At 41.1% G+C, this 22,469-nt stretch overlaps 1 protein-coding gene across 2 annotated transcripts; it reads right to left on the bottom strand.

Moving 5' to 3' along the window:
• Positions 1 to 2,114: 2,114 nt before the first annotated feature.
• On the bottom strand, positions 2,115 to 6,287 carry LOC146713158 (desmocollin 2-like protein). Of its 2 annotated transcripts, none has more exons than XM_085452295.1 (13): positions 6,177 to 6,287; positions 5,951 to 6,041; positions 5,636 to 5,844; positions 5,432 to 5,536; positions 5,022 to 5,177; positions 4,594 to 4,738; positions 4,351 to 4,505; positions 4,085 to 4,219; positions 3,727 to 3,912; positions 3,452 to 3,582; positions 3,316 to 3,383; positions 3,002 to 3,117; positions 2,115 to 2,474 (listed from the first exon to the last, which is right to left on the bottom strand). In XM_085452295.1, exons 1-13 carry the CDS (start codon positions 6,213 to 6,215, stop codon positions 2,418 to 2,420), a joined length of 1,593 nt encoding a protein of 530 aa, XP_085308421.1. In that variant the 5' UTR covers positions 6,216 to 6,287; the 3' UTR covers positions 2,115 to 2,417. The 2 variants fall into 2 exon arrangements, with proteins under 2 accessions (XP_085308421.1, XP_085308420.1); XM_085452294.1 differs by having other exon boundaries at positions 2,410 to 2,474; positions 2,997 to 3,117.
• Between the last annotated feature and the right edge of the window lie 16,182 nt (positions 6,288 to 22,469).

Genomic DNA, 22,469 nt, shown 5'->3' with positions numbered 1-22,469 from the left:
TTCATTTTTGTCAGCTGTGCTTCCTCAGGTGTTTCCACTTCCCTCATTACCCTCCTGTATATTTAAGTCCTCTGTCTTCCTCTCCTCCTTGTCATGTCACCATGTCATGTCAAGTCAGGTCACTGAGTGTTTGCTTTCAGCAGTTCAGGTTCATGCTCATGTCATGTTTGAAGTACTTCATGGTTTTACATACACCTGTTGAGTTTTCATCTTATGCCTCGTGTCATTGTCTTCATAGTTTGTTTAGTTCAGTCCCAGAATAGGTTTCACTTTAGTTTCACTTGTTTTACTGTTTTTTTTTCTTAATATCAGCTGTAATAATGGTTTGATCATCAGTTCATTTCTCCTGTGTTTGCTTTTGGGTCTGCTACACAAACATGCAGGGCATGACGATTCTTTCTTTTTTCCTGGCACTTCTTTTTTATATATATCACTGTGTGTTTGAATCTTACTTCATGGGGTAGGTAGTCTAAATCTCAAAAAGCAACAAGCAAGGTTAGAGAGTGCATTAAAGGAATGCCACAGTTATTACTCATGTTTCCTGAGTAGAATATTTCTCATTTCTAACTTTTGTTTTTTTTGAAATATTCAAGTTTATTCAACAAAAAATTATAATGTATTTCAAATGAGAGAATCTCCACCTCCCTTTTCAACTTTACTTCCACATACGTTGACCTACAGACACCATTCAAACTTTAAAACAAAGCCAAGTCATTGAGCCATTCAGCTTGCATGTCTCTTTTCAATGTCTTTTATAGCTTTTCCTTCAGTTCCTGTTCAAGTTCCATGTTTTATTCCCACATTTCAGAATTTATAGTAGGTGCCTATATGACAGTATGTTGGCAATTCCCTGTTCCATTAGTACCTACTTGGATCAACTCTGCGTGGTTTGCAGGGTTTGCCATCAGGTTATAGTACATGCTCAGCCAGATTTCCAAGTGATCCAAACAAGTACTACAGTGTGACACCGTCAGACTGCATGCCACTGATTGGCTGGTCAGTAGCATCATTCGATGAGTCACTAGAGCATCTTGTTCACAGAAATAGCATTTTTGAAAGTAAGCAATAAAGGAAATGGTTACAAAAAACAAATTTAAGTTCAGATAGTGGAACATTACACACACTGTAATGCTCAATTTGTTTTTAATTTTTTTACTGTGTTTTCACTGTGCAGCCAGTTGTATTTAGTTTCAGGCAGTAACACTTTACCTCTCCAGTTCTGCCCTTGTGCAGATTGTAAAAGGAGACTGTTGGAAATGTTTCAATAACCTGCACCCATTTGACAGTCAGGGAGTTGAAATAAAACACAGTAACACAATATTGCTGTGCCATTAGGAAATTCAGCAGGAGTAAATCAACACTGAGTAAAATAGATCATTATGAAGGTCTAATTTTTACATTACATATTGTGAAATATTAGGCAGTTATTTTCTTTCGTTATGTTTTTGTTTTACTTCAAATATATCTGCAAAGATGAAAATTAATAACAATAAAAACCAGCAACAAGGCGAAAAAAAGAAATGCACTTTCTTACTGCAGACAATGATTTAAATAAAAAAAGAGTAAAACATACCATAGTTGCTACTAACTAATATACAGACAAACACGAGTAGCTGAATTTCAACCCAAATTAACCAGAACTTCTAGTCCATGAACTAAGAGCTAAAAGGTTCCCTTAAGGTGGTTTTGTATGTTCTCCCACCAATAGCTTGAGTGCAAGAAAACACAGTTTTGTTTTTGTTTTGTTTCCATTTCCCTTCACAGCTTTCTGAATTAATTTAAGTTAATGATAATCAACAATTTATGTGGTATACTCCGAAAACAACTGGATTTTTATGAGAAATTGCTTTCCAACAAGAAACGTCCATGCACCAAAGACTCCTGAAGTGTAAGAAGGAGCTGTCCTCCAAAAATAAAGATATGATTTTTTTTTAGATCTTGAGGTACAAAGCTCCAAAAGATTGCTTGGTAAGGAGCTCCTGTGGTGCAAATGCTGCTAAAGCCATACAGCACACAGTATGCACAACTAACAGCATCTGCTTAGTTTTTAGAACAAAACCACTTTAACATTAAAAATACAAACAAAGGAACAACAAAAAACTCACAACAACAATAACAGCAAAGAAATAAAGCAAAAATCAGCAATAGCAAATACACACCTGCATCACCTGCTTGTTCTTTTTTTATATATGTATTCTTACCCCAGAAACAAGCTAAGCATTCAGACCCAATCTGCATCTTTTACAGCTTAAAGTAAACAACATTAATCTGGAGTGACTGTTTTCATTTCTTTCTGCAGACCTTTGCAAGAGTTTTTAACTTTCATCTGAATGTGTTCAGAAAGTCAATGTTATTGTTTTCATTATTATCACTGCAACATCTGATAGAGCCAGTTACACAGCCACATACTTAGACCCTTAGAAGTGAATGATATCGTCTGCGTATTGCCCTTTTGTTCCCATTTGGATCAGTTTCTAGAAGACACAGGCAGTTTGTTAATATTCCCTGTTATTACTGACGGTCAGATATTGAACATCGGGCTTACAGATCACCAACAAGTTAAAGACAAAATATATTTTACCAAAAGCTGAGAAATGCTGAGGTTTGCACAGGATACTATCCAGACTTAGAGAAAAAGACGATATTACAAATGGGATTTAACTCATGTTTGTAATCATAAAAGAAAATTACCTGATGTAGATAGTGACCATTTGTTATACAGAAAACCTCTTTAGAAAACCACTACCAACAGGCTGACCAATGGTGCTTGAGGTTTTTCTTTCAAGCCAAGATTAATCATTACACCCTTAACATAAACCATTTAGTGTTTGGTCAGTCTCGAAACGGAGACGACTGATGAGACTTGCATCAATCAAAGCAAAAGCAGCAATAAAACAAATAAAGCCAAAGGAGAGGGGGGGGGGGGGGGGGGGAGAAGCAAATATGGTTTCTTTGTGAATAACTGTAAGCCGAGACGGTGCTTCTACGTTACTAACCTTACCGCGCTGTCCCCTGGGACCTCTATGTTGGATATGAGTGGGATTCTTCCTGTGTTTCCTGGTTCATTAAGCTGCAATTTCTCTCTCTTTGTTAGACAGAAAAATGCAAGAAGCAGGACTGCAACAAAAAGCAGGCGTGTTCAAAATCAGAGGTCACAGAGTTCTTTTATGGGTGGTAGGCATCACAAGAATGAGCATAGCAGCATTATACACTACACTATTGTATGCAATAGTGTTCACTTCCTAATATGCAATGAGCAAACTACAAGAGAACCCCTATCTAACCCTTACAACTTAATCACAATGGGAGACTCACAGAGCATCAGGAGCAGGACCACAGGGCACAGCATAGTCATAATTCCTAGTAGTCCGAAGGACACAGAGCTGCAGGAAAAGGTGTATCAGTCATTTTCCAAGAGTCCAGACAAAGGAAACAACCATACCCATCTTACCCTGCATCCACTTTTTCAACATTGACATTCACAGGGATGGACTGCCACGTGGCACTGCTGCCATTCAGTGATGCTACATTTTGTGCAGTGATCTGAAGCTGGACATCGTTGGTCTTCTCATAATCTAATGGCTGGAAAAAAGAAAGACATTTTAAAGTTTATGAATATAAATCAGTTGTATATAGGCTGACTTTGCATTAGATGTGATCCATGCAAAATGCTTCCACCAACATCACTAAATGATAATAATGAATTGAATAATAATCCAGTCTCACCTTTGAGATGTACAAAAGCCCTTCATCTGTTTGGGGGTCAGTAACTATCCTGAAATTTCCATTTTCATTTCCTTTAGTAATAACAAACTTTGACATCCAGTTCGATGTGTTTATCAAATCTTTATCTTGAACAGGAATTCGAAGTAAAAGTTTTTCACTTTCATCTTCTTGCACAGTAACATTATACTACAAGAAAGAGCAAGAAGATGGGGAAGAGAGGGGGTGTCTTTAGTATTTCTTTAATTATGTCAGTAAAAAGTATTTTGGTGAAAAAGGTAGAAAAAGGACGCTAAAATCAATCGATATGATTTCAGTTATTCAGCCAAATTACAAACTGACACTTCTTTCAAACACTTACAGTTGATTTCATGAAGGCTGGTGGATTGTCATTAATATCACTCAGAGCAATTGTTGCTGTCGATGTGGCAAACAGACCATTTGGTGCACCATTCATATCCTGGATTTTTACAGTCACCACATGGTTGTCTTTTAACTTTAAAAGAAATGTTAGACAAGTATTATAATAAAAATATGTTGTAAAGCACGTGCATCATCAATTTCAATAATGCAAGTTTTCAATTACATAAAGTTCACAGGTATCAGTGATGCAGAGGCAGTGCTCACCTCTCTGTCTAGGGTGTTGGTTGTTGTTGTGATGACACCTGTTTCTGGATGAATGGTAAACATGTCTGATCCAGATACGAGTGTATATTTAATCTTCACATGGTTGGTGTAAATTCGGTCTCTGTCAGTTGCACTCACCACTCCCACCACAGTCCCTGTATTGTAACCCATAATCATTTAGAGCAACTGCACTGAAAGTCAAATACCACAGAATCAACTATTACTGTATGTTGTCTTTCTCACCTGCACTACAGTGCTCAGGAACTGTAAAGTGTAAAGGACCTACGAACTCTGGAGCATTGTCATTGACATCATCTACAATCACTCTCAGGGGGAATTTCTCCTCTAGCTCCACATTGGTATGCTTGTCAAAAGCACGCACTACAAACTATAGAGGGAAAAAAAACACACACATTTGACTAGGTTAATGCACACAAATATCGAAAGGAGAGGCAGGGACATAACAAGACTCCATATGTGAACTGTGCCAGTACCAGGTTTGAATGAAAACATAAATAAATAAAAAAAAAGAAATAAACAAACATGCTCAGTAGAGGAACAAATACTCTGCAGCTATTTGAATGATTGATAAATCACCCGTTAAAGATGACTGTGGAACATTATTGGAACTCTTTACAAATCTTCTAAATCAGCGTCATCTTCACACTCACATTATATGCTGGGAACTCCTCACGATCCACTGCTTTGAGCAAGAACAGATCCCCCGTGTCTCTGTCTATACTGAACACTCCAGTTGGATACGTATCGACTCCCTCTCCTTCAATAGTAAAGTACATATCATGGCTTGCTGAGGGCTCTGACACCAGCTACAGGAGAATCCAAATAAAATCATAAACAAAAACAAGGATTCTGTTATTCATAACGTGTTTATCATGAAGCAGTCTGCTGTGGGCTCTTTCAGCTCACAGGGTCATGAAATAGATCAAAAGTGTACGCAGTTTACAATATGGTACTGTAGCTCAAACACATAACATCAAAGAAAATAATAACTTTGTCAGCTGAATGTAACCTGAATCAGATCAAATGAAGGGAGGGTATATAAATTTAGCATTCAATTCACCTTCTCAAGGAGTATTGGATAGTTCCCTTCATAATTCTCGACTACAGACGTCGGAAAACGACAGGCCGGTCTTTTAGAGCGGTTCAGGGAGCCTTGGCCTCGTCGCTGTGACATTCCAACAAGTTCAGACATGTTAGATAAAAAAAAAAAAAAGACTGTGCCTTCTGAGCTGTATAAACGACTCACAATATGCAGTTGCCTTACATGTCTTTTCGGCATTGTACTGCGGACAAGGTGAACTTCCATCTTTCTTTCCAGTCCACTATTGTCCCGAGCAGACACAGAAAATATCCGTCCTCCTTCTCCCACTGAAACAGACGTTAAAGCTACGACTGCTCCGTTACTTTTTATTGTGAAACTCGGGTCCTTCACAGTTAACTGCACTGATTTTGCATCACAGCCGACGGTTTCAACTGAAAAGCGAGAAAGTGAAAGATAAAAAGAGACATAAAACACAAAACATTCGGCTTACAACACTTTTTCAAACTGAAGGAATAACACAAATACACAGAGCGGCACCTTTTGCTACTTGGTATCCAGCTGGAATTATTTCAGGTACAATTACGTAGAGAGATCTCAGCAGAAAGCACGACTCCACACAGGACAGGATCTGGAGGTGAAAGTGAGTTTCAAACTGACTTGTCACATTTAATGTTTTAATGCTTCTTGGCATGACAAAAGTGAGAGAAAGTAAACATGTATCAATCATGTAGGAGTGCTCTAAAACCAAACTAGAAGCACTTACCAGCATTAGGTAGGTGGAGGAAATCAAAAGTTTCCCCATGTTTGGAAAAAAAAAGACTGACTTTGTCCTGCGTCAAAGTGTTGGGAGTCTGGTTAGTGTAAGTGTGTTAACTCAAGAGCGTCTTCTCTTGTCTATTGCTTCACTTCTCTATCAGTGTCAAAACACAGGCGTTTCTCAGACGGCACACCCAAGTGGAATTTTAAACAAGCGAGGTAGCTTCGGGCTGTGCTCGCTGGTGTCTGCTGAGAAAGCTCCCTGAAAGTTGCAGATATTCACGTTTTTTTTTTTCCCACCAAATCAAATCAAATCACTTTTATTGTCACATCACATGTGCAGGCACACTGGCACAGCACATGCGAGTGAAATTCTTGTGTGCGAGCCCCACAAGCAACAGAGATGTGCAAAACACAACAACACAAACGAGCAAAATACAAGAATGGCCAACCTGAAACTAATAAATATATGTACAATATATAATAGTGTATGCATTTCTGGATGTGTATACTAAATGTTTTCCTACGTGTGTGTGTGTGTGTGTGTGTGTGTGTGTGTGGTGTGTGTGTGTGGGTGTGTATACACATTTTTACAAATTAAATAGTAAGCAATAATAAAATAAAATATATAAAAATATAAAAATATACAGAGTTGAATATGTGCAAAACAGCGGCATTTCTGTACGGTATGTAGTGCATAATGTTGAAGTTCCAGTAGTGAAGCTGAGGTGTCTATGAAGTGTTCAGCAGTCTGATGGCCTGATGGAAGAAGCTGTCTCTCAGTCTGCTGGTACAGGACCGGATGCTGCAGAACCTCCTTCCTGATGGAAGCAGTCTGAACAGTTTATGGCTGGGGTGACTGGAGTCCTTGATGATCCTCCCCGCTTTCCTCAGGCAGCGCTTCCTGTAGATGTCTTGGAGGGAGGGAAGCTCACCTCCAATTATCCGTTCAGAGCACCGCACTACTCGCTGGAGAGCTTTGCAGTTGTAGGCGGTGCTGTTGCCATACCAGGTGGTGATGCATCCAGTGAGGATGCTCTCAATGGCACAGTGATAGAAGGTCCTGAGGATGCGGGGGCTCATGCCGAATCTTTTCAGTCTCCTGAGAAAGAAGAGGCGCTGCTGCGCCTTCTTCACTGTTTTGTTTGTGTGTACTGACCACGTAAGATCCTCAGCCAGATGTACGCCAAGGAACCGGAAGCTGCTCACTCTCTCCACAGCAGCGCCGTTGATGGTGATGGGGGTGTGTACTTCTCTGCACCTCCGGAAGTCCACTATCAACTCCTTTGTCTTTGCGACGTTGAGGGTGAGATGGTTGTCTTGACACCAGTGGGTCAGGGCGCTGACCTCCTCCCTGTAAGCCGTCTCATCACTGTTGGTGATAAGACCCACCGCTGTAGTGTCGTCCGCAAACTTCACAATGATGTTGGAGTTGTTAGTGGCTGTGCAGTCGTAGGTGTAGAGTGAGTATAGGAGAGGGCTCAGTACACACCCCTGTGGAGCACCAGTGTTCAGTGTGATGGGGGATGAGGTGATGCTGCCCAGTCTGACCACTTGGCGTCTGTCAGACAGGAAGCTAAGGATCCAGCTGCAGAGGGAGCTGCTCAGTCCTAGATCCTGCAGTTTCCTGTCCAGCTTCGAGGGAACGATGGTATTGAATGCTGAGCTGTAATCTACAAACAGCATTCTCACATACGTGTCTCTCTTCTCCAGGTGTGACAGGGCAGTATGTAGTGTCAGGGCTATGGCATCATCAGTGGACCTGTTGTGGCGGTATGCAAACTGTAGAGGGTCCAGTGAGTCGGGTAGTGCAGAGCGGATGAAGTCCCTGACCAGCTTCTCGAAGCATTTGCTCACGATGGGGGTCAGGGCTACAGGTCGCCAGTCGTTCAATGAGGAGATGGTGGAGGATTTGGGTACAGGGACGATGGTGGCCATTTTGAAGCAGGCTGGGACTACAGACAGAGAGAGGGAAAGGTTGAAGATGTGCGTGAACACTCCAGCCAGCTGAGCCGCGCATGACTTGAGGACGCGGCCGGGAATCCCGTCCGGACCAGTAGCTTTGCGCGCGTTCACCTTCCTGAAGCACTTCCGCACATCCTCCTCAGACACAGTGTGCGCACTGATGTCATCCGCTGTGCGCACACTGTCCGGTCTCATGGTGGTCGCTGTGTCGAATCTAGCGTAGAATACGTTTAGATCCTCACACAGAGAGGCCGTGGTCTGCGGTGTGCTGGTTTTCCCTCTAAAGTCTGCGATTGTGTTTAGTCCCTGCCACATACTCCGAGGGTTGTCAAACTGTTGCTCCACCCTGTCCCTGTACTCACGTTTGACTGCTTTGATCGTCTTCCAGAGTTGGTAATGTGAGTGTTTGTAGTCCGATGTGTTCGCGGAGGCAAAGGCGGTGTTCCGTGCCGCGCGAACATCTCCGTTAATCCAGGGTTTTTGATTTGGGAAGGATTTAACTGTTCTGGATGGGACGACATCTTCCACGCATTTCCTGATAAATCCACAGACTGAGTCTGTGTATTCATCAATGTCCCTAGCAGCCACGCGAAACATTTCCCAGTCCGCGTGATCAAAACAGTCCCGCAGCGCGGACTCCGATTGGTCCGTCCAACAGTGCACCGCCCTCCGGGTTGGAGCTTCCTGTTTCAGCTTCTGCCTGTAGGCGGGCAGGAGCAGGATGGAGCAGTGATCTGATTGGCCGAATGGGGCGCGGGGGAGGGCTTTGTACGCATCCCGGAAAGAGGTGTAACAGTGGTCCAGAAGCCGTTCTCCACGAGTGTTAAATGTAGCATTTGTAGCATTATTTATAGAAATCTGTGCATATGGAGTATAAACAATATTCTTATAACACTACAGCATGCTGCAGGTACACGTATTTGAAGAAATACTGGTCTGTCTGCTTTTTTTGCCAAGACTTGTGTGCAGTAATGACTTGGTCTTTGCTCATCAGGACTAATAAATATGTATTTTTGTCAATCTGTTGCAACAGATCTACCAGGATTCACAGTTGTGGCCAACCAGCAAACCAACACTAGTATCACCACCACGATTTTGCTTAAACCCCACCAAGAATTAACCTTAGACCGAACCAGTTGTCAGAAACAATTTTTCTTATTGCGACCTGAAAAAAGTAAAAGAAAGTCAATAATGATAACACTATCTATGCACTTCCTAGGAAAATGTTTTAAATAAGTCAGTGTTTTATAGCTTTTCTCATTGCCAATAAAGCCATTTGAAGCTTACACAGCTACATTCTCGCTTGAAAATAACTTAAACGTTTATTTTGTGACCCAGACAGAGTAATAATTCAAACTCCGCCACTCTGTGTTTCTCTGCTGCTGCCTCGTTTGCGTTTTGGACGAAATGGATTCTGGGATATTGCATTTTGTCATTTCGAGCTGATTGGAGACCAAAACAGCCAATCAGATTTTTTTTGCATCCAAGTCTGTAATTGGCTGTTTTTTTTGGCACCAATATAACGGTGTACAGAAAGAGTTGAGCGCGCGAGCAACACATTGCGAGCGAGCGCAAATGCAAAAATAGAGCGAGAAGGGCTGCTATTGTGAGTGTGTGTGGATAATAGCAAACACTGAAATACATTTTTTGCACACAGCAAAGAATTTTGTTCACTCAAATTCAGCTTTTCTTTGCTCGAAATAAATTTCTCCTCAAAATGCTACACTTGCACCTGCAATTTTTTTTTACGTGTGCTCAGAATAGTGGCACAAAACTAACGGCATACGTAAAAAGTCCAAAACACGTAAAAACTCCAAAACATTTAAAAACTCCATAGCACGTACAAACTTCGAAGCACGTGCAAAACACAACAGAAGTGCTTCAGGATGCTAGGCGCAGTGTTGAGCTTTTGTTACCTAGTGGCTACACAAGCCAGGAAGTACCAACGACCGGATTTGGTGTGTGGTAGTAACAGGTAAACAAAGATTTATTTTTTTTTGTAATTATTTGAATATATATGAGTGCTTGTGTATAAATACACAAACAATACACATATGCTTTCAATTGTGTAATTTAAGTGATCTAGTAGCTCTGTTTTGGAAGTTCATTAGATCTGACATTAAGACAATCAGGTTGAAATCAAGGAATGTAAGAAGTCACTTACATCCAAGCTGTCTACTCTGAATATCAAGATAACAAGTATGGAGGGAGGCACACAATATTTTGCATCTACAGAAAGTACACAGCCCATCTGCAGGGACTCGTGTGCTACAAAATAGGTTTGATGATTTACAAGTCTGATTGCAGAGGAAAAATGTTAGTTGTCAAAAATGTGTTTATTCTTCTAAATTGTATGTAGCTTCATATCTCCCATACTAGTGTTGAGTTGTTACTGTGGTTTAACTGTTGTAAATCATAAGATGGTAAACAATACAGAGCTGTGTAATCACAGTCCTACACTCCATTTACTTTAGATACAAACTAGTGTGGCTTCAGGGCAGTAACCAGCTAAAATAAACAAAACATCACTGAGCCAGTTAAACCTACTATGCAATCCTACAGCTGACTCCTTATCAAAGTGAAAGTGACAAAAAGAGAAAACAAAGAAAAAGTCTACACATTCTCTTAGGGCAGCAGATCAGCAAGTCCCATGAAAGAAAGAAAAAAAATTGCACCACAGCAGTTGTAAATCCGAGTTAAGTTTTGTGACGATAATAACTTCAATAATAAAACCTGCATGCACTTTTTTTTGCATATTTATTATTTTTTTAGATACCTTTCTGAACTACAGAAATAACTGTTATGTTTTGATTAGATTTTTCACCTTCTACCATAACAAAATCATTATTGATTATGTATTAATATCTATATTTATTTATTTCATGACACAATATATAAACATTTTGTATTAAATTTAAATGTTAATTACTTAGCGTTATTACATTTGGGTAACTGTTAATATTAGAGATATTTTTATCCAGAGTCCAGTTTGCAGGTGCTGGATCTTCATTCTTGCTCTCAGTTTTTATTGTGTAGCCTGTGTAGGTGTTTGGTTCTTCAAGATCACCACTTTTACACTCTTCAGGGGTTTCCAACTCTAGGCCTCCAGGGCTGGTGTCCTGCAGGTTTTAGATCTCACCCTGGGTCAACACACTTGAATCAAATGATTAGTCCATTCCCAGGCCTCTGGAGAACTGCAAGACATGTTGAGGAGGTCATTTAGCCATTTAAATCAGCTGTGATGGATCAAGGATACATCTAAAACCTGCAGGACACTGGCCCTCAAGGCCTGGAGTTCGACTCCTGTGCCTTAGGGGTTCCTCTTGTTTTCATGGAGCCTGCAGTGCAGCAGTAATGTGGGCATGTTGGCACACAGGAACAATTGCAAATATAAAATGTAACCTACAGCCTACTTTATGTGAAGAACTGTAGACTTTAACCAGTTTATTGAATAATCTGAAACTTTTGAGAAAGAGTTTATTAATGGAATGACCCCAGAGAGAATGGTTTGTGAAAATTGAAGAAAAAGTAACAAATCATCCACATAAAAACAGATTTTATGTTCTACACTCTTGCATCATATGCACTTAATAATTATAGCCTGTCTAATTGCTGCTAGTGGTTTGATAAAAATTGCAAACAGTGAAGAGGAGAGTGGGCATCCCTGCCTGGTGCCCCTCTAGAGACAAAAATTGGAGGATGTTTGGTCATTCAGCCTGACAGATGCTTTTGGGGAATTATATAATATTTTTAATCAGTTTATGAAACAGTTTCCAAAACCAGATTTGTGTAGAGTTACAAATAAAAACTTTCCAGTGTACTCTATCCAATGCTTTTCCCGCATCTAGAGACAATATTGTAGTTTCAGTGCTTTTATTACATGAACAGTCTATTAAATTAAATAATCTATGTGCATTTTTAATGAATGGCTCCCTTTTAAGAAACCAGTTCGTCAGGATGTATTGTGAGATGGGTTATCTTCTCTAATCTTTTTAGAGAGCTTTGCAGATTGTTTTAAGATCAACATTAAAATGGTAGGAACATCTTTGCTTTGGTTTTGCTGATGGCTGAATTCATATTTAATGGTAGTCTGCCATATTCCTTGATTTCCTGCAACATTCTGTGGAATAATGGTGCCAGAATTGTCCATACTTTTCAGGGCTTCCTGGAGTTCACCTGATGTCAGCGATGAACCTAGTGCCATTGCTTGACTGTCACATACCAACCATGCCACTGCACACATCAGACATACAGATGCTGCTCCTGCTTTTTGGGGGTTGTTGTGGTGGAAGGTGATTCTCCTCTAATTGGCCCACAGTACCTCCAAAACAGTTTCTTGTCATCTCCCTGTCATTTACCCAGTAGTTAGAATTTCTACTGTGGGGTCCTGAATGGTCAAAAGATCCATTCTCATTCATTCAAACAACTTTGACATAGTGGACATAATTAAAATGTCTGCTGCCCTATTCTTGCTCAAAAAAGAACACATTACAGGCCATTGTAAGGCATTTGTCTCATGGGCGATTGTGGCTCAAGAGTTGGGAGTTCGCCTTGTAATCGGAAGGTTGCCGGTTCGAGCCCCGGCTTGGACAGTCTCGGTCATTGTGTCCTTGGGCAAGACACTTCACCCGTTTCCTACTGGTGGTGGTCAGAGGGCCCGGTGGCGCCAGTGTCCGGCAGCCTTGCCTCTGTCAGTGCGCCCCAGGGTGGCTGTGGCTACAATGTAGCTTGCCATCACCTGTGTGTGAATGTGTGTGTGAATGGGTGGATGACTGGATATGTAAAGCTAGTAAAGCGTGTTATACGCACATCAATCCCAGTCTGTGGAGACAAGCCGTGTGGTGGGCCCAGGTGCGAACACAGGTGAGGAGACAGGAGTGAATTTAAACTGAAAGTGAGCCTTTATTATGGCTGATGACATAGAGGTTAAACAAGGCAGAAGCACAGTGACTAAACTAAACTATAACTAAACCAGGAAACTGATACTGCGATAACCTATGAAGACTCAGAAAACTAAGAATGCAAAGACTGGCCGTGAAAACATGGAGGGTAGGAACACAGACGATGCGACACAGACTGAATGAAACACAGGGATGATCAAGGGAAGTGGAAACACATGAGGAGGAACAGCTGATACACATGAACCTAATGACATACATTGACATTAGACACAGACTTTCAAAGTAAAACAGGAAACATAGGGATTAGATGGACGTGACCTGAACTGAACATAATCACGCAGACATGACGCATGACAGGTAGACGCACGAACCAGGGAGACTGAGTACAGGAGGAGATGACATAAACAACTAAGAAACAAAGGGCTAAACAGCACCCTAGAAATTAACTAGACGAACTAAGCTAGAGCATAAATGAATACAAAAGATACATAAAACTCAACACTGGGTCGCACGACCCAGGACCATGACACTATTAAAATCCACACAATAAAATCTTAGCTTAGTAACTTTAATTTGGCTTGAGTCCCCTTTCTATTTCTATGCATCTAAATCTAACTTCTGATCTTTTCTGTCACTGAAGCTTAATTAAGTGTCCACACATAAACCAAATCCACTTTGCTGCATTCAGATTCTGACATGGCTCAGACATGGAGTTTACCTCAGTGAGGCTGTTCTGTGCTCAAGAAAAATTTTGTTGTTGAGCCCAGGAAACAGTCACTGCTTCAGTCTCTCTTCCTCTGTCTCCATCGTCACTGTATCCAAACAGACGGAAAAAGAGCCATTAGGCTGAGCGCACACATCTGCCTCGCTGCCACACCTCCACGCCACCCTGAGAGCTCACTGTGCCACCCCTACCCTACAGCAGGCCAAAGACCACCACACCCCTGCCACAACCTCATTGACTAAATTCAATCCAGATCTTCATCACTGTAACAATGAACTTCACTTCATCTCTCAAGACTGCCTTCTTTCCCAAACAAAGTAAAACTAAGCAGGCAGACAGTCCTCATTCCATATTTTATTTGAAGATAACTCTGTCTTGACCCTTTACAAGTCGTTGTCCTTTACCTCCAGCTTTCTCCTGAAGTTGTTCTGAAATATGCCAAGTCTCCATCACCACAGTGTGAAGGCAGACGCACAAAACAGTTAAACATTTTAAAACAGTGAAATCATTCATAATTTTGGAGCATCTTGTTTCATCCGGATCAATGCTCATCTTATTGTTTTAATATGACCAAAAATTTGCCCAGAAAGTCACCGGGAAACTGTGACTGCTGCCATGATTGTGAGTTGCTCCCTGCTTGTCAATAAAAAGAATGCAGGTGTGAGGCCTCACTTATCAGAGCTGGAAGCTGCATCTGCATCAGGTCTGCGCTGAAGAATCATTAATGACTTCAGACTGTAGTTCGCAACTGCCTCACCTTCACTACTTCTGTATGTATGTAAACTAGAGCATTAGGCAGCAATTCACTTTAAATAATGCATTAATTCTGACCTCTCTAGATTGTTTTGAAGTGTTTAATGACGTTAGCCTGAAAGAAGACATCACACTCACTCTGATCATGATCCCAGCACTCTTCCTGCACAAACAGACAAATAAATGAATGAGTTGGTTTGTGTGGACATGTCACTTTAAATCTTCTCTGTAGCTCTTACACTTTAGTTTACTGCAGCAGAAAAAATGTAATTTAATTTTTGAGTTTAGCAGGTGTATCTACTTGACTGCATGCTTCGTTTAAGAAAAAGAGGACATTATGTAAATGTTTGTCCTAAATTCCTCTGTGTGGTTTGATGCTCATTAAAAAAATCATGGATGATCATCTCACAGTCTTATTTTCCTGCCTCATTACTCTTCATGTTTCAAATGCCGGGTCTTTACCTTACAATACAAAGCACCTCTGGGCAACACTTGTTGCAATTTATCACCTTATGATTAAAATTGAACTAAATGGTCAGAAACTTTGCTCTTTAGATGTTATTAGTGTTTACAAATGTGTGGAGGTATTTTTTTAATAAACATTTGGAGGATGAGAATTATCTGGTGTAATGTCCCAGTTTGACCTCATGGTGACAGTGTTGTCTCACTGTTACCAATGCTACACTGAGGCGAAAAGATGACTGAGAGAGCAGTGTTACAGTGTTGGAGCGTGTTTTATGGCCAAAGTTATCAAAGCAATTACTCAAAGATTTTCAAATCAACATATTTATTATTAAACGTCATTTATGATAACACAGCACTGATGTTAACAGAACTGGTATTAGAATCTGGTATATCTGATGATACAGAGTGTGTTTTTTAGGAAGGGAAGCCCAGTAACAGACTTAGGATTAAAGGTGTTACATCTCATTCACTGAGAAGAAGAATGAAGTGTCTGGTACAACGTACAGGAACATGTCTAAACCCACTTACTTTAAGTGCTTTAAGAACATACAGCAGATTTTTTAACTAATTAAATTTGTTTTTCACAAATAGGAAGTTCATTTGTGTTTAGCTGATTATTTCTTTGTTGTAACAAAGCTTCTTGGCAGTAAACCTTATAGCATGGACAATCATATAACTTAGAAAATGTAGAATTTAGACGCTATGATTCTTAAAAGTTGGGTATGTGTTGTCAACATATAGCACAGTTTGAAGGTTTAAAATATTGTATGACCTTTACCTCCTTCAAGGTCAAGAGATTGTTCTCAACTATCTGCTATTTCAAAACTGGTTCTCACTGCCAGTGCTTGTATTGACAACATGCATAAAGGGAATGATATATGCGGATCCTAAATACTTTGGACCAACGTCACATTAAGGTCAAACTTTTATAAAGTCTATTGTATCTTTAAAAATTAGTTCCCTTTGTTTGTATTGGAAATGTTTTAGTAAGAAGCACTGATATATGTCCGGTCTAAACATCACCTTATAGTCTACATTCAAATTTGACAGTTTGACATAACCAGTTTCAATGAAACTGGTTTAGATTATTTGGGGACATGGGTGAACTTACATTACTGCTACTGAGTCACAATGTAATAAAGAAAACAGGGCTAACACAGAGAGCAGAGTGTAAATACAGGACATGATAGAAGAAACTTTGGATCCGTGTTTGAAATTCAAAAATGATTCAAATTACTACGAGTCCCTTCTGCTCCATGTTTTTAGTCTGGGTACATAATGGTATTATTTTCAGTATGTATAAGTGTGGAGAACCTGGTGAAAAATATCACTTTATTAAAAACCAAAGGTGGCTGTGAATGGAAAAGAATCTGCAGTAAAAACATCAGTTCTTCTTACTGATGTGACTGACCTTTAGTTTCTGATTAACATGTATTATGTTTTTAACTGTTTAACTATGTAATAACTACATAACCCTCAGCAGAAAAAGTCCACTTTATAAACCTTCTCAGCAGAGGAAACACTGTTGTTTATCTGTGTGGAGTGGCTCAAGAGTTGGCAGTTTGTCTTGTAATCGGAAGGTTGCTGGTTCGAGCCCCGGTTCCATCAGTCTCGGGGGTTGTGTCCTTGGGCAAAACACTTCACCCGTTGCCTACTGTTGGGGGTCAGAGGGCCCGGTTGGTGTCAGTGTCTGGCAGCCTCGCCTCTGTCAGCAGTGGCGGTCCTAGCCTGTTTGGCGCCCCGGGCGAACACTCCCTCTAGTTCACCTTAGTTCAGAGATTCACTTTGTCTGGGGCAATCATCAAACTGTAAATTATACATTTTAAATTGTTATTGATCTCTTTACCCCGAGTCCTAAAGTGTATATTTATTTTCTTACTCTTCTTATATATATTGTTTGTTTACTTGCACTGGTGTAACTGGAGCCTCGTCGTCTCGTCTCTATATACTGGACTGTATGTAGCGAAGATGACAATAAAGTTCACTTTGACTTCAGCAGCGAGTAGGCGCACCGAGGGCTCTCGCGCTCACTTTATAGAATTTTGAAAAATACATAGTCTGAGAAAAAAACAAAAACAAAAAAAACATAGAAGAGCCACCTCCACGGGACAAGACTCAGCAGTTCATCTGCATCTAAAGGACAAAGGTCACTCTTTCGAGGATGCCAACTGTTACGACCCGGCTCAAAAGCCGCAACATAAAAAAGGAGATGAATACCAGAGTATGTGTGGCCAATTAGCACCAGCTGAACACACTGAGCAGATTAGAGGCTGCAGAGGGACGTAACACCTCCTCCCTTAAAAGGGTTCCTCTAGGACCCCTAAATTTATTAAAAGCCCCTCTGAAGCCTTCAGGTCCTTGACCCACAAACCTGGAATAAAAGTTAAAGCTAACAGAAGCACAGTGTTCACATTATAGTTGGCATCTTTAAGAATGGATGGGCATGAGGATTTGAAGTTGCCACACTGAACACACACACAAAGTAACATGTGACCAACACAAAGGAGCACAATGGTAACAAACCCAAAATGATTACCTGATCTGCTACAACACAAAACCAAAAGTAGCTTCAAATAATCACAAGTGATCTGTTGTCTCCACCACACAAACAGTCACATACAAGTGGCCCTATACTACAACAAGTTACTTTAATCCAAAAAGTTCAGTAAATCAAGCATACTAGTGACCAACCACAAAATGGAGAGCTATGGCCACACAATGATCACATCAAGGGTGGCTCAGCACCCCACAGTGTTATTGCCATCACCTGGCCAACAACACTCACAAGTGATCCAACAAAATAGCCATATTCCCCACAACACTAACGGTCACAACACAAAACCCTCACCTCACAAGGATCTCATTAGCATCCATCAACACTGACATATGCACACACATGGTGTGCACACAATGCCAACCTAAAAACAACCTACCTGCCTCAGCTACAGACCATAATCAAATCAGTCTCAAACTTCCTACCAAGTTTGGTGCCACTGATTTACTATGTGCAACTCCCAGCCTAAAACACTAAAAACAACAAAACCCTAACTTTTCCTACCCTAGTCTTCAGTGGTGTACCAGGCTCGAGGCAACTTTAAACGCGAACTCGAGAGCAGGCAGCAGACCAGAGATATAGTCTCCTACCAAACTCTGAAGCGTACCCCCACCCAGGATAGCCACCAAACAACAAATTAAAACAACAAAGCAAAAGAACAAACAAGTGCTTCGCTGGAAGGGCAGCACAGCCACCCAGCTGAAACACACTGACTAAAGGGAGTTTGCTCAATTACAGTGAACACCATCACTCACCCACTTAAAACTAAAACAAACTGACATTCAGTCTCCACTAGTGATGTGACGTTCTGTATCGAGGCTTCGAAGCTTGTGTCGAGTAATTGAGGGGGCGTTTCCACGATGCGCGTATCGAGGCTTGCTTCATTTATGGGAGGAGCTGAAAATGATGACGTCCGAAGCCTCGCTGCCCGGCTGTACCACGTGACTGGTTCATGAAGTGGTTCGAACTTTGCCGCGAGCTATGACAGCAATATAAACCCCTCAGACTTCATAGAGATTGAAAATGTGACGTCACTCAGGGGTAAAACCTCAAAGAATTCTGGGAACTCGTGGCAAGAGGTACTAGCGCACGCAGGCTTTCAATTGAAATCAGTTATACAGCGATAAAAAGAAACACAAAAATGTCAAGAAGCCGTTGTATTATTAACTGCAATAGCCGGTCGCATGACAGCCACGGAAAGCCGACGGGTAAAGAGATCGGTTGTTATCGGATTACGTCGTTGAAGAGAAATTGTTCGAGCCATGTTTCCGAAGTAACAAAGAGGCGACTGGATTGCAGCCATTCAAAGACAAAATATAACGTCCCAGAACACTCCAGCTCACAGGTTAGTCTGCTCCAAGCATTCCCACAAAGGTCAGTCTGCTGTTGTAGTTAATGCGTCATTTTTCTTAACATAATTGGTGATATAGGTTACAAGCAAGTCTGGTGCTGAACAGAAATTGTCGTGCTATGCTCCTTTGTTTATTGTGCATAAATAGTGAATTGTCCTGACACAATATTGCGTTTCGCTTCTGTTATTATGGTACATTGACAAAAACATATACTTTTATTCACAGGATAAAACAGTTGTTTTGTATCACTAATTGTCCAGTACGATTACAACATACAATATTATTGTCACTGCTACATTTCTGTAATGCTACCAGAAATTATTTCCATTACTAATTAATTACCATTGAGCTCAAAGGTCCTATTAATAAACGGTTAACGAATGTGTATTTATGATGACAATTTGTGAGACTGGTAAACTTATGATACGTACGATGGTCTTTCGTTCTACACGGTGCGTTTCAAGGTCCTGCACCCATCCGTCGGTAAACTGTACCTGGGCTTGTTGCAGTGACCTGAAGTTACTAAACTTTACGAGTGTATGCACTCACTCCAAGAACCGTATAATTATAAATATGAGCGTGGTGAAAGTTGGGCAGCACGCTAACGTATTTTGTCCCTCTGTGTGCTCGTAAGGGTCTGACCCTTTCACTGGTTTGATTTTTTTCCTCGTATCTTTTCTTTGACTTTTCATCAAGTCTGTCTTTGTACGGACCGGCATTGTTCTCCTTTGTTTTGTACATACCTTTTTGGGGGACAAAGTAAAAGCAAGAATTTATTGGAACCGAAGAATGAACGTTTTGCGGTGCTGCAAATGCTTGCATTTGATGCGGTACTTGGATTGTTTTGCCACGAGTTACCGGCATGCAATGCGCGAAAGTCACGTGGTCTGTCAATCTCTATTCAAAAATGTGGGTGTTTGATGGAGAGTTGCGGTTAGTGAGAGTTTGGAGACAGTTTGGAGGTTTATCAGAGTGAGGAGAGAAAGTCAGGAGAGAATGGAGCCAGCTAAGAAGAGGAGGATGTCCTCCCCTGTGTGGGAACATTTTGATCTTATTCCTCCCAACAAGGTATGTAAATTTCTACATAAGATGTATTTTCATAATACTGATGGTGCAATACAATTTATGTTAAGCTGTCTTTACTTTTGTACAAGGTGAAGTGTTTGCTATGTGCCAGGGAGCTGGGATATAACAACAACACCTCATCCATGCTTAGGCACTACAGAGCTTTGTATGAGAATAAGGGGAACACCGATTGTGGAGCAAGACCAGGTGAGCCATCAAATGCCATGATAATATAGCATGCAGTAATGTTACTAAATGATATAACAATATTATACAACTGTTATAAGTTACGTATGTGATATTTATATTTGTGCTTTGTCTTTATTGTCTTTCCTCAGGAGAACAATCTCAAATAGATGAAGACCTGGTTAGCATGGTGATTGAGGACTCCCAGCCATTTAGCATTGTGGAGGACAAAGGATTTAAAAGATTTGTTAAATCGTTAAATCCTAGCTATGTTCTCCCCACTAAAGGTTATAAAAGCAGTGAAAATTTAGTTTTTACAGAATAAAATGTGAACAGGCAGGACTGAGGCTCAAAGCCTCAGTGTGTAGCTGTCCATACCTCAACGTTACAAAAGCACAACCGCTGTCCACACCCCAACCACACCTCACCTCACAGTAAATGATCATTTCCATTTTAAGCATTTCCAAATAATAATTTTCCATACTGCCAGTATAAATATACACAGTATATTGCATCACTACAATATACATGTTTTACACACTCCTTTTGTTGTTGACATTTACAGGCTGTGTGCAAAATGCCACACTCTTCAAATTCATGCCAACTAGTATTTTTACGTCCAGTAGGTGTCCTACTAGAGCAAATGAAGCTTCAAGACGCTTTGCGCTGGGTTGAACCAATTGCATGAAAAGCTTCAGTGCTTCATGAAGCTTCATCTGCCCATCACTAGTCTCCACTAAAATGTCCAAATATCCTGGACGAGCCGCCACTTATGTTACGACCCGGCTCAAAAGCCGCAACATAAAAAAGGAGATGAATACCAGAGTATGGATGAGAAGAGGTTTTATCTTAAATTGGAATAGCAGGTTGGCTCAAATGGCTGATGCCACCAAGGCAAAGACAAGTGAGCTCCCTGGGAAGCTTGCCTCAGGTATGCTTTTATCCACACCTGACTAGGTGTGGCCAATTAGCACCAGCTGAACACACTGAGCAGATTAGAGGCCGCAGAGGGACGTAACACAACGTTCACATTTTGGACAGATGGTTTGAAAGAGGAGTGAAAGAAGCCATTTACGTCCACTGTGAGCGACCATCTTTGAACAGAGGCGGTGGTTTACGATACCAACTCTCTGCCATCTATAATCCAGTTTTGAGATCCCTTCCCAGACGCCTTAACGCCCACTCACATCCTGGGCCATCTGACCTCAGGAAATCACATGATAGGGTGGGGCCAGGTTTCACAATGAGCTCAGCCGAAACCCTGGCTGATTAGGTCCCACACCCGTTTTCACCCGTTTTGGCTCATGTGATTAGTTAGAGGATCATCAGGGGGTCCTTTGTCCCTCTTTGGGGGGAAACTCCCACTGGGTTTAAATCTGGGACTCTCCACCATTTGACTCTTAGAACTGAAGAAGCTTCTCGGATGAGAGGTGAAACGTCTTCAAACAACTCAAAGAAGTCAAAAAGGTTGATGGTTGATTCTGCTTCAGGCAAGAAAACTGACTTCAGTCTTCTTGTCTGTGCCTGCAGAGCTCATCTTTAAAAACAGCTGCTGTAAGCCTCTACAGTTCCCAGAAACTGAGACGTGTTTTCTTGTGGATACTTGTTCACTGTGATTTATGGTTAAAAGAAGCTACACACAGAAAAAACTCAGTGTATGCGTTAAATGCAGAGACAGGAGGGAAGCACCACAAGTACAGACTTAGATCTAAAGATCTAAGTTGAAGTAAATCGAATTGATTATCTGAACCCAATCATACTCAACATTATATTTTTAAACATGTAACCTCCTATAAGCTAGCAGCTGTGATCTTATATTATATCCAGTAAACATGACATTTGTAACACTGCATTATTCTTGTACGCCAAAACACAGACTTAACAATGTGGTGTATGCTGTACAGTGCAGTGAGGTATGCTCAGACCTCTACATTGGAGAGACCAAACAGCCACTTCACAAGCGCATGGCACAACACAGAAGAGCCACCTCCACAGGACAAGACTCAGCAGTCCATCTGCATCTAAAGGATAAAAGGTCACTCTTTCAAGGACGCCAATGTTCACATTTTGGACAGAGAGGACAGATGGTTTGAAAGAGGAGTGAAAGAAGCCATCTATGTCCACTGTGAGCGACCATCTTTGAACAGAGGCGGTGGTTTACGACACCAACTCTCTGCCATCTATAATCCAGTTTTGAGATCCCTTCCCAGACGCCTTAACGCCCACTCACATCCTGGGCCATCTGACCTCAGGAATTCGCATGATAAGGTGGGGCCAGGTTTCACAATGAACTCACCCGAAACTCTGGCTGATTGGGACCCACACCCAGTTTCAC

This window comes from Copadichromis virginalis, linkage group LG3 (assembly GCF_057382275.1).
Source record: "Copadichromis virginalis isolate Kocher_CV1m ecotype Utaka linkage group LG3, C_Virginalis_male_GT1.1, whole genome shotgun sequence".
Taxonomy (NCBI): domain Eukaryota; kingdom Metazoa; phylum Chordata; class Actinopteri; order Cichliformes; family Cichlidae; genus Copadichromis; species Copadichromis virginalis.
Note: the sequence above shows the minus strand (reverse complement) of the source record. Positions and strands in the feature narration are given on the sequence as shown.